Source organism: Spodoptera frugiperda, chromosome 25 (genome assembly GCF_023101765.2).
Source record: "Spodoptera frugiperda isolate SF20-4 chromosome 25, AGI-APGP_CSIRO_Sfru_2.0, whole genome shotgun sequence".
Classification (NCBI taxonomy): domain Eukaryota; kingdom Metazoa; phylum Arthropoda; class Insecta; order Lepidoptera; family Noctuidae; genus Spodoptera; species Spodoptera frugiperda.
In genome coordinates this window covers 8,790,229-8,804,847 of record NC_064236.1, presented here as the reverse complement: position 1 = coordinate 8,804,847, position 14,619 = coordinate 8,790,229, and the positions used below count along the sequence as shown (strand labels likewise).

Below are 14,619 nucleotides of genomic sequence, written 5' to 3'. Positions count from 1 at the left end.
TAGCTTCTGCCCGCGACTTCGTCCGCGGAAAATTAAAATATTTAGGGTTGTACTACCCCTAACATTTAGGGGTATGAAAAGTAGATGTTGGCCGATTCTCATATATACCGAATAAGCACAAAAAAATTCATCAAAATCGGTCAAGCCGTTTCGGAGGAGTATAGCAACGAAAACTGTGACACGAGAATTCTATATATTAGATAAGTATAGAGGTATAAAAAAAGAATTAGTTAGACTGTTTGTGTTTAATGGGGTTTATTTCAAATAAACTGCTAGAAAACATGTCACGAACGGTTATTTGTTATACTATTGATGTAGTTACTATCATAATTTTGCAAAGAGAAGTTTTTTTTTATTTTCGAGGTGTCTTCTTCATCTTCCTCTCTTCTTCGACCTCGACCTCATACAACATGTACATGGTGGTGGATCTGGTTCGCATTGAGTTTCTCTGGTGTCTATACGACATGGGGGTCTCTTTTCGGGTCCCTTCGGCGTCACTAATTCAAGTTCCATTTTACAACGCCGATCTCCGGTTGGCCCAACTTTAGCTACCTGAAATGAAAAAAAATAATATTATAAAATCATTCCATGTAAGGATTTTTACTATTTTGAGGGGTAAATCATCCAATGGCTTCTGCCACCTTGGGCGAGGCGAGAGGGAGTGTACTGGACTCTTACTGACTAAAAACGACCCGTTTCTACTCTTGCATTTTGAGCCGGAACCCCGGTAACCCGCTAGGCAGTCCGCAGCTCCGGATCGGCATCAGCCTTACTGAGCCCCATCTATGGCGGTCTGATGGCTCTTTGAGGCTGGGACGAGACAAGGATTGTCCCTCACGCGCCCAGCCTTCTCCTTAGCTAGCATGACCACTTCGCAGAAGGAGGAAACGGTATCCCAATTCTATATAAGGATAGAGATTGTTCTGGAGTCTTTATACTTATAATAAATACTTAATACTCGATAATCTTCACCAACACCCGATAGTAAATCAGCAATATTATAAAGACTGCATAAAAGTTTATTTCTGGTAAACTTATTATACCCATCCATTAAAGGTCAAGTTTAACTGTAAAATAATGTATTATAATTATTACTGCAAGAACGAAAACCTAAACCTTAGACACAATATTATGATATTGTGTAGAAGAAATTATGATATATCTATTTACCCTATACACATACATATCATAATTTCTTCTGGGTACCTGGGTAAAGTTCGTCACGAGGAACGAACTGATAAATCCTTAGACGACAGCAAAGTTACTATGTTGATGATGATTAGAAGATCTTTTGGTCAGTGGGTAGCCTTAGGGGCGGTTAACCGAAAACCGACTTCCCTATATTAAGGTTTTCAATTCATCTGTTTGTTTTCTTTGGGTTAGGTAAGGTCATAATCAAGGTTAAAGTTAGGTACCGTAAAACATGGCAACTTTACCATATTTTGGAACAAAAATCGAAATATATTTTTAACCATAAGACGCATAGAAACCAAAACTATATATTTAGAATTGTAGTCTATCTGGCTCACTTTACCGTAATCGTCATTATATACAAACGCTTACTTTAGCCGTAGTAAAGAAAAAACAACATGGGTAAAGATACCAAATTTTTGGCAACTTTACCTACGCGCCGTATTCATCGTGTATTGCATATTAAAGAGTTGTTGAGGTACAGAGGGCTTCATCTAGGACCTCTTCGTATTATAATGCAAACAATATGAGGAAATCTATAAAGATAACGGCTACACAGACAGTCGGGAAAGTTGCCACGGGTTTCATCGTAATTTACATACAAATAATTTGTTACGCTCGGGGTTGTCAAAAAATGAGAATTTTTTTTTATGACATGTATATTTAAAAAAAATAAAATAAAACTTAAACCTAAACTAAAAAAAAAGCATAAATATCTGACATAAATATTGTTCCCTTTTAAACTAAATTAAGTTCTAAAATTTTAAGTATTTATGTATAAAATTGTAAAAAAGGCTACTAAATAATGTTTAATCTTTCGACTTTTTCATTTTTTGACTTCACTATCTCCATAACTAATTTTAACATTACTTTCGTATACTTTTTATATTGTCTAGCACCGAGTTTTCTGCGGTTTTGTTTCATGTGAGCCATTTTGGCTGTAAAACAAGAGGTATTATTAAATACATTATATCTTATCATCCAGGATATGATATATATGATGATATATATATGGATATGCTGGGAAATTTAGGTATTCGAAAATGGTTACATACACACAAACAAGAAAAAAACATTTATTGCCAACCCTAACTGTAGGTAAAGTTGCCACAAAGCAGGCCGTGGCAACTTTACCTAACCTGTGTCAACATTACCGAAGCGATTATTTATTAATAAATTAAAGAAAAAGCAATTGCTGACATTACAACAGTAATCCCAACTATATTATACATACAAGATCAAAATTTCACTCACCTGTGACAAATAATTAAGGCTCTGTGAGCACAATTTAGGAACTACTAACTTTTAGCACATTTTCACGCATACATTGTGACGGCCATTACTGGCATAATAGCAGTCTTACGTCTACGCAAAATATAGTAAATATTTCCTTTTAATGTCTAAAAAATACTACCATTACAAAACAGAATTCTAGTGGGTAGATTTTTAGATAAATGAGATTATACCGAATACCTATAGTATGGTAAAGTTGCCAAGGGCCCGGTAAAGTTGCCATAGTTTACCGGTACTTATAAAGAGTCCTTACTGCTGTGCTTAAGAAAATGTCGTAAAACAAACCTTCAGAACAAAGACGTCCTTTCGAGGGTGTAAGACAGTTTGGGCGCGTCCAGGCGGTGGAAGATTCGCAGGGACCAATTCACATAGCCAAGGGCAGGGTCCTTTCTTTTTAGATGTACTGCGTGTATCCTTAGGACTTGCTGCCATTATTCTGTAAGCATACACAAACACAAAAATTTTGTCAAAATTTTGAGAGCGCCATCAAAGCACCTGTTTTAATAAAAGTCACAATGACGTCTGAGCAAAGAGTAAGCCTTCTGGAAAAGAAACCAAAAAGTCTTTGAAGAAACCTTCTTTATTTTACCTTATTCTACAACCTAAAAATAACTGACATGGCCCTATTATATTGGTGAGTTAATGGGTGCAAGATTAGCAAATATTTTCGAAAAAGAATGTACCTACGCAGTAAAGTAACAAACTACGGTTCTCCCTAAATCACTGTTGTGCTACAGCAAGTCTGTTTACGTCAAATAGATAATATAAAATACTCTTCTTTATTTATTAACACCTATAAATAATTAATTATTATCTATATTCATCATCACATTCAAAGTCTTTGACAATAAGTGTGCGTTAAGTCCAAAAACGAACTTTGACCACAGCATGCACCAGAAACAACTGCACCAATCTAAATAACAATTGCATACGCGTCTCCAAATACATCAAGCAAAAGTTCAAATTGATCAAGACATCGATTGTGCGCTTATACTTATCTAAATAATAGCTAACAATCAATCTTTCTGGCCATCGAAAACCGCAACTCGTTGAATAACTTACCAATTGACATCGATCGATGAGCATCGGTCGATAGTCAATTGTCATCGATTGCTTTGCATATTAACTGCTGCTGGTGCATCTAATGCATTTACTTTTGTCATCGTTACGTTATATGACCGCAATTACTTGTTGATCTATCGAAGGCAAAATCAATGTGTAATAATTGAAGTCTTTAGGTACATTGTTTTCAACATAATACAAACTATGAAGAAGTATAACTACTCATAAAAAAGTCACTTAGTTTTAAGTCTAATTTCCATTGTGCTTGGCCACTGGGCTTATCCCAGTTGTGCAGTCTCTTTTGTGTCCTTGGGCTTAAGTCATTCTGTCCCCTGCATTAAATTAATCGAGGGACGTGGAAACTATCGTTTTATTTTTATTTTCCTCTAATAATATCTTCTGATTTATTTCATTACGGGATCCAAGTCATTCATGTCCCTGGAACGCGCTATCTGCTGTAAATCCTGGCTTACAGGAATTGCAGCGTAAGGAAGGTTTTGGTGGGTTGTCCCATTAAAAAATCCACGGTGTCTATATTTGGTGCCGATGTACGGCTAGTAGTAGACTAGACTTGTAACCCTATAACATTAGAATTACGAGTCCCTACGGTATTTTTAGTTACTAAGTAATTCTACGCACGTCTATGTACGTCTTGTAAGCAACTTAGCTCATTGGATAATCTTTTAATTAGTACGTTAGCCGTTAATCTTATTGGGTTCGATGCTTGAGACTTCTATAAAGGGACCGATTTGCATCAAATTGAACTAAACATGCGCTATTGTAAAACAATCTAAAGATTTAACTTTTGTAGGTAGGTAGTTTGTTATGAAATATAACTACAGTCGAATTGTACTACAGATGACGGTTCAGTAAACCATAGAACGCCGTGGCTTTGGGAATCAGATTATTGGACAAAATAAGAAACATCATCTCTCCCCACAATCCAAATCCCCCTCCCTATTAATTTCCACTCCCTTCTTACTTATTTTTCACCTAAACTAATTAAGTTAATATCTAAATTTATTAATGAAAATAATTATTAAAATATGTCATTTACCAAAAACTACCACAAAGTTATTCGATGGTTCACAATCTGCCGTCACCACTCGACACTGGCAGAATAGTCGACATTTTTGTATTGGAGACTCGGTTGCCATCAAAAGAAAAAAAAAGAAACATGCATTGCGCTTTTTCCATATTATTATTAAACTGTGCGAAGTACTTCGTCTAACTAAAGTTTAAAATGCGAAACAATCAGTACAATCTGAGCAACCTACTCCCAATAATAAATATTGCCTTGATTCTCAATGGAAAGGCATTTCTGTATTTATGAAATGTATGTCACATAGTAATAAGCACTAGTTAATGTTAACGTATCTATGTATGTATGTTTATTGTCTACATTTCCTGTTAAGCCCGCGTTCCTTTGATCTGTAACGTCTAATCTGTCTGATCTCTCGGTGTCGCGTGACGAAGTCTTAACAACGAAATCTAAACCAACAGTTATAGATCTTAAGTTATCTTTTACTGTAACTGCCTTTGTATCATATTTTTCATAATCACCGTCTGAAATAGTTGAAGTTTTGTTCGGGATGGATCTGCTTTCTGTCAGATGGTGTGCACACTAAAAACATGTATGTGCTTCCCGAGGGGAACATTACATTGATATAGACTTTGTAGTACATTTAAGCACACGGCCCACCTGATGGTAAGTGATTGCCGTGGTCTATGCAAGCTTGCAACAATTGCGGCATCACCTACATGCGCTTTGCCGACGTTTCAGAAACGTATTTACTCCCTTCTTGAAGCATCCCATATTGCATAAGTATAAAAAATCGATTTTCCCATTAAAAGGTATATATCATCTCATAGTCATAACATAAATATACCTCTGAAAAAGATGAGCTTTTTCTTATCCTTCTCATCATACCAAGGTACGAGTACTTGTAAGCGGCGCTATCAGATATCAAAAATCATCAAGAAAAAACGACAAACTAGCAATTATTTGATTCCTCAGTTCAATCTCCGACGAGGAATGTGCATGCGCCTTGTTGCTGACAGCGAACCACTGGCATCTTCTGAGAAACGACTCCAAAAGGAGACGGGCGTATTAATTTATTGTAAACAAAAATACTTAAGTAGCGTTTAAATTCACAATCTTTCTCGGAATTCATTGATTCTTTATTAAATAATGGATTGTTTTAAAGGTCGTTGTTCGGTATGCTATGAAAATTATGAACTTACTTATACGACATACATCACACCTGATTTTTTCGTAGGGCAAGTACTTACACTACACGATAGGGATTTTCTTTATGGGATAAACATATAGGCAAATGTGCAGACGCATCCTAAACAAACATTGCTACTCATGGACACCTCTGCAACTCTAAAAAAGTAACAAGGGTTTTATACCTTTGGGGAGAGAACCAGTTTTCTGTTAACCCTTAGTATCATTTTGGTCAAGCCGGCCACTTTCGTGCCCAAGCATGGCAACAAACACCAAATAAGTAGGTAGGTCCTGCATTTCCTAAAGATAAATTGCCTATTGCCTTATGCACTATGTCTATTTTTCGCCAGTGAGGTTCGCTACGTGTGCTATTGTAATAACATATATTACAAAGATCTATGTCAACTAATATACTATTGTGTCTACTCGTAAAACAATAAAGTGGTTATAGGTATAATAACACATTTGTAATATCAATATTGGAGACATAATGTCTATCGTAGACATTTTATAATTTTAGACTAGGATACGTATCTAACTCTTCAGTTAAGTTGTCTTTTTAGTTCCGATTTTCACCACTAAATGGAATAAGTTCGGATGGTACACTCGGCTATATCTCAAGCTATATCCAGTTATCCAATTTATCAAGGTGTCGCTTTGTATGGTCATGAGGCGACACATGACAAGTGAATGATGATAGGAGTCGCACATAGACGCTTGGCGAACATAGCAACGGATGACGTCATAAATCCTTTATCGCAAGATTACATGCGATGCTGGTGGTCGGGCTTTTATTTCGTCACGCTTAGCATCTAGCTTTGAAAGCTGATGATGAACATTTGTAAACAAAGGTGGATTTGCCAGCCACATGAGAGCCCATGATAGACGCCAGTAGTCCAGAAACGGTCGCCGTAGCCGAAACCGGCATGGAAGGATTATTATTATTACATGCGATGCGAATATGCGATACATACATGAATAGGACATCCCAACGAACAACTGTTGGGCAGAAAGCCCGCCAGACACGATCACCTCTCGGTCTGGGGCCTTAGTCTCCTATTACAATTGTGTCAAAATGGTCAGCTATGTAGTTTGTATAGCTCCGTTCCTCTCGCACTGTTCAGTGATCGACAATTCTGCCACAATTGTAATAGCAGACTAAGGCCCCTGGTCGGAGGTTTCTCCTTTTCTTAGGGAACTTTACTCTCTATTTCCTAAACTCTTTCCGCATGTTCAATGGTCGGTTTGTAATGATTTTGCAGAGGTCCATGTGTAACTGTGTGTGTCACCATAATAACTCTTTTAAGGTAAGCGTCTACAGGCCCGCATTGTACGCAACTAAAATTCGTTGCATGCGGTGCGGGCGATGCGTACGATGCGAGCCGGTGGACGCTTACCTTTATTGCTCTCAGTTGTGAATAGGATGATATCGAAAGTCTCCGTATCGTCTCTTCACGGTCAATTACTTAATAATTTATGTGGAACTCGTTCCAATATACAAATGTCTAACGCAATCTAAAATTAGATTTGTAATTCTTTCATTTTTTCTTGTTCTATAAAGAGTTGCTTCCTTGTTCCTAACTTGTTTTGTTCATTCACGTGGAATCTTGATTTTTTGCACCGTCAGCGAATTGATAAACTCTTATCTTTCATAGAGCATGGATTTCTAAAGAAACCTGATAATAGGACTATAATTCTGACAAGAATCTGAGGACTGGTGTATCAAAATGAAACGATGTTTTATTATCTATAATATAAAAATAAGTCGGATTTTCCTTCCTGACGCTATAACTCCAGAACGCACGAACCGATTTGCACGGTTTTGCATTCGTTGGAAAGGTCTCGGGCTCTGTGAGGTTTGTAGCAAAGAAAATTCAGAAAAAAAATAAAAACAAAAGCAGGAAAACGGAAAATCATTGGTGGCGAAACGGAGTTCGCCGGGTTTGCTAGTTGCATATAATAAAAAGAACTTTAACGTTTACCTACCGCTTTACATGCAACAGAAGACTCCTCAACTCTCAAGAAGTTGTTGACATTTGTTAAAGCCAAAAGAAAAGAAGAAAACAAAATGACAGCTTTCAAATGTGATCTTACAAAATTCCCAATGAATTGAACTGGTTCCAAATTTTCGTTGATAATTTAAATAATATCCTATAATAACCATCGAATATGGCTACTACTGTTGCGGATCCACCTCCAAAACCAAAAAAACCTTATGAAGAAATTAGTGCTATATTTAATGGAAATGAGGTAAGTCAGTTGACTTAAAACACACACACAACGTCGCGCCTTTTATCTCCGTAGCGGTAGTCAGAGGTGCACACATTAAGGCACGTAGTGCCACTATACAATGTACACCCACTTTTCACAATTTGTATTATAAGTCTAATGTAATAGGGGGTGAGCCTATTGCCATATACCGGGCACAATTCCAGACTCCGTCCTACTACTGAGAAATTTTCGAAAAACCGAAAAAGCCCAGCAATACTTTGCCCGACCCAGGAATCGAACCCGAGACCCCTTGTTCGGCAGTCGCACTTTTGACCACTCGACCAACGAGGCAGCCACTTAAAACACGAACTGCATAAAGCAGCCAGGATCAGCTAGCATAGTGAACGACAGAATCTTACGTACGTCCATACACGAAATGCTCCAGCACTTGCAACTATTTCAAGTAGACATGTCAACCGACATTTCATCATGCGGTTAAACAGTCGTCAGGCATACACCTACTGTTTGAGCTGAAGACTGCTGTACAGCTCAAACAGTCGGTGTACGGAGCCCAGCCCCAACCGCGCTCACACGCTCTTGAAATTGCTAACTGCTCGAGCAGTAATCAAAGGCAGCTTCAGACTGTTGACTCTGTCTGCAAGAGCGGCCCCTGTATGTCAGGCTTAAGGACACCAATCATTAAGAAAGAAAGTAATTACACACACTGCACCAACATAAAATTCACAAAACTTCACTAAAGTTTCTTCAAAATTGAAACGTGTTGTTTGAAATATTAGCAAAAGAGGAACGCAAATACCTATATTCTATTTCTGCCAGGTAAAAATACGAGTACCAAAAAGTACGTCGAAGCCGCCCAAGTTGACTCCATCGCAGCTGAAGCTACAACAGAGCTGTACTTGTGAAGATGACGAGTCCGTCTGCTCGGAGACCTGCGGCATGGTGTGCGGAGATGACCAGTGTCCAGGAAACAGGTTGGATTTCCAAGTAAGTGCCTACTTTCGATAAATTGAGACTATTTGAGACTATTTGCCAGTTTGGATAAAAAACTGCTTAGATGCATTAAGCTATAGATCGCAAATATTAATTTGTCATTTATTTAACTTAGGTATCTGTTTGTCTTCTTAGGGTTAAATCGGTGTTGTGGTCGTCAATCATGAGTCCATCGTAAGGGGACAAGCTTATTACGAGAGATTATTCCAATCTCTGTTCTGCTGTTTATAGGTTACGAAAATAGACAATTTTATTTTTGCGCTACCAAGGCAATCAAACCCAAGAGCATTTTTTGAGCAGTAAACCTAAATACGTATTATATTTTACAAATTTCAGATTCCTGACGATATTTGCGAGTCACTCACGCACAGGACGAATCTGAATTCAGAGCTTGTTTACTCCAAGACCACTGGCAACGACACGATGTGCAATATATGCAATGTGACGCCAAAGGACGCGCCGAAAGGAGTGCAAGCGCAGAAAGTACTACACCCAGACAAAGACGTATTCATACTCAAGATTGGGAAGCAAACTGATGAACCAAACCGTACGGGGAACATTGAGGTTAGAACTTTTTCTCTTTTAAAAACCGTTCTCACACTAGGATTTTCTCCTATGTCGTGGGTGCTTTTACACAAGGCACCCAGAAGTGTCACAAACAGACACAGAATTGTAAGCAACAATTTGTGGATCACACAAAATGTTGCTCCATACGGGAATCGAACCCACTATTCGTTGCACGGCAGCCATTTGCCCAGCCAACTATTTCAATTTCACCTTTCTTCGGCTCAAGCACATTTAAATCTTTTATTTTTAGTAAACTGCAAGCATAGGTCCTAATTTCGATATATATATTATGAATTTTAAACAAACGAAGTTATTTTTATACATTTCTCATTAGGTAATTCTTTTTCCCATTTAATTTACAACATTAGCTTATAGATGATACCTTTGGATCACCTATCTATGTTTTGAATGTTTCATCGAAATCAGTTCAGCGGTTAACGGAGAAAGCACACCATACAAACTCCCATACTCTTACATCATTACAAAGAAAAATCCTCCCATGGTTTTTCGTGACGTTTGCAATCTGCAACTTGCCACCGTGCTGTCAAACTGGTTGTACCTGTCAGCGTGTGCAATTACTGATCCCTGGTTCCTAATGATTGGTATGCATATTCTGCCCAAAACTGTACACAATAATGTGGCTGATGTAATTTCATTCCCGCTTGGCAACTGGATACAACGAGCACGTATTATTACAGTAAAAGTATGTTAAGTATTCCACATGTTTGTATAGACTAAGGAGGTCCAACTCCACTGCATGATGTTAATGGAACAAAGTTTTCAGACGATTATTTTGTGTTTTTATTACGATCTATAGGAAAATATATAACAATTGTACTATGAGGTCAAGAAGGGTTGTTGGGAAGATTGGGAAGGGGGGTAATTGGGCCTCTGGTAACCTCACTCACACACTCAAGCGGTGTTTCGTCGGTTTTCTGTGACGTCGTGGTATCACTTAGGTCAAGCCGGCCCATTCGTGCCGAAGCTTGGCTCTCCCACCCTGAAGGGAATTAAACGCCATACGTATCATATTTTAGGAAGATAAGTAGTTGTCCTCACGTAAAAATGCAAATACTTAATAATTCTTTTCTGAAAGGTGGAACTGGTGACACCTCGTGCACCAGCCAAGGCGCAGCCAGCGACCCACCACTGCATGCAGATCCAGTGCGAGGAGGAAGACATTCCTTACTGTCTCCCTTGCAGAACCTGTCGAGGTATACCCGCGCCTAGGAAGCGAAAGACCAGAAGACCCAGATGTTGCCCTTACTGACTCTGCCACTATCTAAAGTTTCACTTGGTTTTTATATCGCAAATATTTCTTTTTCTAGGTTTATTTTTCATATTAAGCTATACCAAAATAATTTCAACTATAAAGAATCAAATATATTTAACATTTTCTAAGGAGATTTTAATTTTGAAATTGTGTTTTCTTTGTATTTCATTTTGGATTTTCTTTAAACTCTAGATACAATATGCGACAGATTGTCGTGATCCTCTGTTCCCTGACTGTATCTTGTTATCCTTTCTCACCAATACATACAGTGAACTTAAAATTGTAACTAATAGTAATTGGTTCCTACTGTCCAGTTAATTTAAACGAGCGGAATCATTGGTCTCGGACCCAGTTACTGCACGATCTAGGACATAGATTGCATTCATCAGGTCAATTTGGTTCCTATTGTAATTGTCTGGTGGGCATTATTTTACGACTAAACAATAGTTCTCATAAACCGATAGATATTTAAGACAAGTCCATAAAAACCTTGTAAAAATGTTGCTGTTGATTTTTAGATGTAGATACTAATCGTTAAATGAAAATGGGCTGCGGACAACCTAATGGGTTACCGGGGCTCCGGTTCAAAAAGCAGGAGTGGGAACGGGGTGGTTTTTAGTCAGTAAGAGTCTGACACTCCCTTTCGCCTCACCCAAGGCCAACCCATTGGATGATTTTCCCCCCTAAAAAAACTTGATCATATTGTCTACCTACATATTTTTAAATACTGCTGATGCCAACATATCATTCTATCTCTAAAACTCGGAGGGGTATATGAAGGACGTAGTGACTATACTTGCAAAACGCAAAATCTCGAACGTAATGTCGTTAAAATCGATACTATTGGCACATTCAAACACATACCGTCTAGCAATAATTCTAACCCAAGTAAAAGTGCATGTAATCCGCGTTTCGATAATGTACTTCGTGCTCTGTGATTTGTAAGAGCGCAGGCTCCAACTGCCAACAGCTTGCGAATGTTGCATCAGACGGCAGACGGCCTTACAAATGGCAGTGAACTTGCCCAAACGTGGCCTTAACACTCGACCCACTCTCTCACATCATACCCCACACCTCTTGTAGCTGGCCGTGATATTAGAACCAAGAGACCAGTTTTAGAAGCTTTGAAGACCGGTGTAACAACCTTCGATGTTAGTCTGGTAATGGTGGACACTCCCCAATGTTAATACATTTTGAAATGTAACTATCTACTTAGAATCATTGCAATTGGTTTGCATTAAAATACCATTTGCTTTTCAAAATTTTTCATTAATAATTTTTATTATTATAACTTTCGTGAGACTTACTAAATTAATTATTATGTTATCGGCTTACTCACGTAACTGTTTGACGAGGAACTCGACTAGTTTCAAGTCATCCTAGAGGGCTCATATTTAGGCCGCGTCGTATGTCGCGAACTGCTGTTCATGAATATGAGCTTCATTACTTTTTGTCTAGTTATCGGTCTATTCAGTCAACGGGTAATTTGTCGATGTGTATCTATTTTTAAACCATAATAAGTACTTAGTGTTGCATGTTTTAAACAAACTGCTGATTAATACATAAATTAGCTGAATGCCTGGCTCGGCAGATATTTACATTGGACGAACACGTTCGTTGTGTGTTCCGACTAAATAAATAAACTTGCAGGCTCCACTGACTTCTTTGTAGTCATTATAAATTTGTTTACATAAATATGCAGTGCGGTCTAGTATTATGTAGGAATCAAGGCTTTAATCCTTTTTTAATATACAATGTGATAGGGGTGAGACTTCTAACCCGTTAAGGCTGAGTACTACATCTAATTTTATCGACAAAAGTCATCGAAGGGGTCGAATAAAAATTATGGCTATTTTAATATTTTTTTTTACTTTTTTGATATCAAAGGTTGTATGCGTCGTAGAAACAAAAAAAAAGACAAACGGTAACTAATAACTTTGTCTAACTAATTCATTACTTTTTTCATATGTTTGATAATGTTTTGGTGAGAAAAAAAATCATTTGTGAATTATTTTTACCGAAAAAATCACTATTTTCCAATATTTTCAATTAGGGGTTCAACCCCCTATTATTTTTTTTGTTGATAAAATTAGATGTAGTACTCAGCCTTAACGGGTTAGAAGTCCCACCCCTATCACATTGTATATGCATCTTTAATTGTAATTTTAGATCCTAGTCGTTATCATGCCAAAAACAAAAATACGGCAGCGCCACCTAGTCTCATAACTCAGATTTAATGAGTTTTGACCGTCCAGAGCCAAAAATAAATACACGAGAATCAACTTAAATCGGCATCTGATTTGAACCGAATCATAGTCGGGGTTTAGCTCACCACGGGATTTATCGAAGCTTTTGAATTTACTAAAGAAAGTGCTAAAGGTATACAGTTCAACCCTCCACGTACCAAGCCTATCACGGCATGTTGTGTGGAGACTATTAAATAGTAAATATCGTCTACACATTTTCCCATTATTCCTGCAATAAAACATACAAGGTTTAGAGAAACTTACAGAGACTATTTTAGTAGGTGTCACATCACCTTCATTCAATACCTTCTGCATGACATAAACGCAAGAAATAGTAACTATGTATTATACCTACCATAATATATAGTCATTCAAACACACTTATTTATACCTAGCAGTCATTGTTATATTTATTTTTTAAATAATACTTTCAAAGAGGTATTTTGCCGTAATAATGGAATTACCAACAGTTTTAAATAAATTTATATGTATAATAACTTTTTCCTGTTAATTAAAGACATGAATAGGTGTCGGAGTTTGTTCATCCTAGGAGTTGGTGTTTGTTGCGGTTTTAGATGTTGTTTTACGTTCTTTTTTATTAAAAAAATATTAAAAATACTTTTCATTTGAAAGCAAACAATAAACAATTGAAAAATAAATGAAGTTACTTAAAAAGACTTGTCGACTGTCGAGTGTCAAACTCGCGTGTTCATCAATAGTGCAGGTTTCTTTTCATTTTGCAGTTATATTAGACCATAATAAGAATAATAACCACTCGCCAGTTAACGAAAAATCCTTAAAAAACTCGAGTTTTTTAAGGATTTTTCGTTACATTTCATCGAGAAAATCTGACTCAAAAACTAACTTGACTTTCAGATGAGACCCATGGTCATTGGTATTTTAAAGTTAATGGCAAAGTGGGTGATATAATATGTAATTAGACAGTTTCTCCGTAGCTAAAAATTTAGACTTGTACGATATTTTTCATTTTATTTGAAAAAAGCTTTTTAATTTAGGTACTGAATATAAAATGATACTCTCAACACCAATATCCTACTTACAGTAGGACAAAGAAATGTCCATTAAACACACATTAAGCTTTACAAGTTTTTTTAGGCAGGGATATCTTGTCTTGTCTCATTTGTGTTTTTTTTATATAGAGGCCGCAGAAAATAATAACATTTATTTATTTGCGTAATACATACCTTTACCTACATAAGGGCAGATGTATAATATGTATGCTGCCTATTTAAAAAATGTATGCTTCTTCACACGTACAATTTTAAAGTTTTATATGGACAGCCGAACTCCCGTCCAGCTGTCTTTTCAAAAATTGCCTAATTTGCATTTGATTTCCAGCTTACCTGAAAGCATCCCATTAATGTCAGAGTTATCCTACCTACCCTAGTCAAGTCGATGTAACGAAACCATAGCGCGATTCAGGATTTGTAGGGTTTCGGTCAACGCCATCTATCGAGGCACTAGGAATCAGAGGGTTGGTAAATTATTTTTTATTTGAAACACGTAAAATAGTA

The 14,619-nt window shown here is 37.2% G+C and overlaps 2 protein-coding genes across 2 annotated transcripts; one reads left to right on the top strand and one right to left on the bottom strand.

The window, feature by feature from the left end:
• Positions 1-238: 238 nt before the first annotated feature.
• Positions 239-3,006, bottom strand: LOC118266104 (uncharacterized). Its single transcript, XM_035579481.2, has 2 exons — positions 2,770-3,006; positions 239-552 (listed from the first exon to the last, which is right to left on the bottom strand). Exons 1-2 carry the CDS (start codon positions 2,914-2,916, stop codon positions 373-375), a joined length of 327 nt encoding a protein of 108 aa, XP_035435374.2. The 5' UTR covers positions 2,917-3,006; the 3' UTR covers positions 239-372.
• A 4,816-nt stretch (positions 3,007-7,822) lies between these two features.
• On the top strand, positions 7,823-10,966 carry LOC118265176 (uncharacterized). The gene is made up of 4 exons (XM_035577930.2): positions 7,823-8,026; positions 8,825-8,992; positions 9,335-9,562; positions 10,662-10,966. Exons 1-4 carry the CDS (start codon positions 7,946-7,948, stop codon positions 10,833-10,835), a joined length of 651 nt encoding a protein of 216 aa, XP_035433823.1. The 5' UTR covers positions 7,823-7,945; the 3' UTR covers positions 10,836-10,966.
• The last annotated feature ends 3,653 nt before the right edge of the window (positions 10,967-14,619 follow it).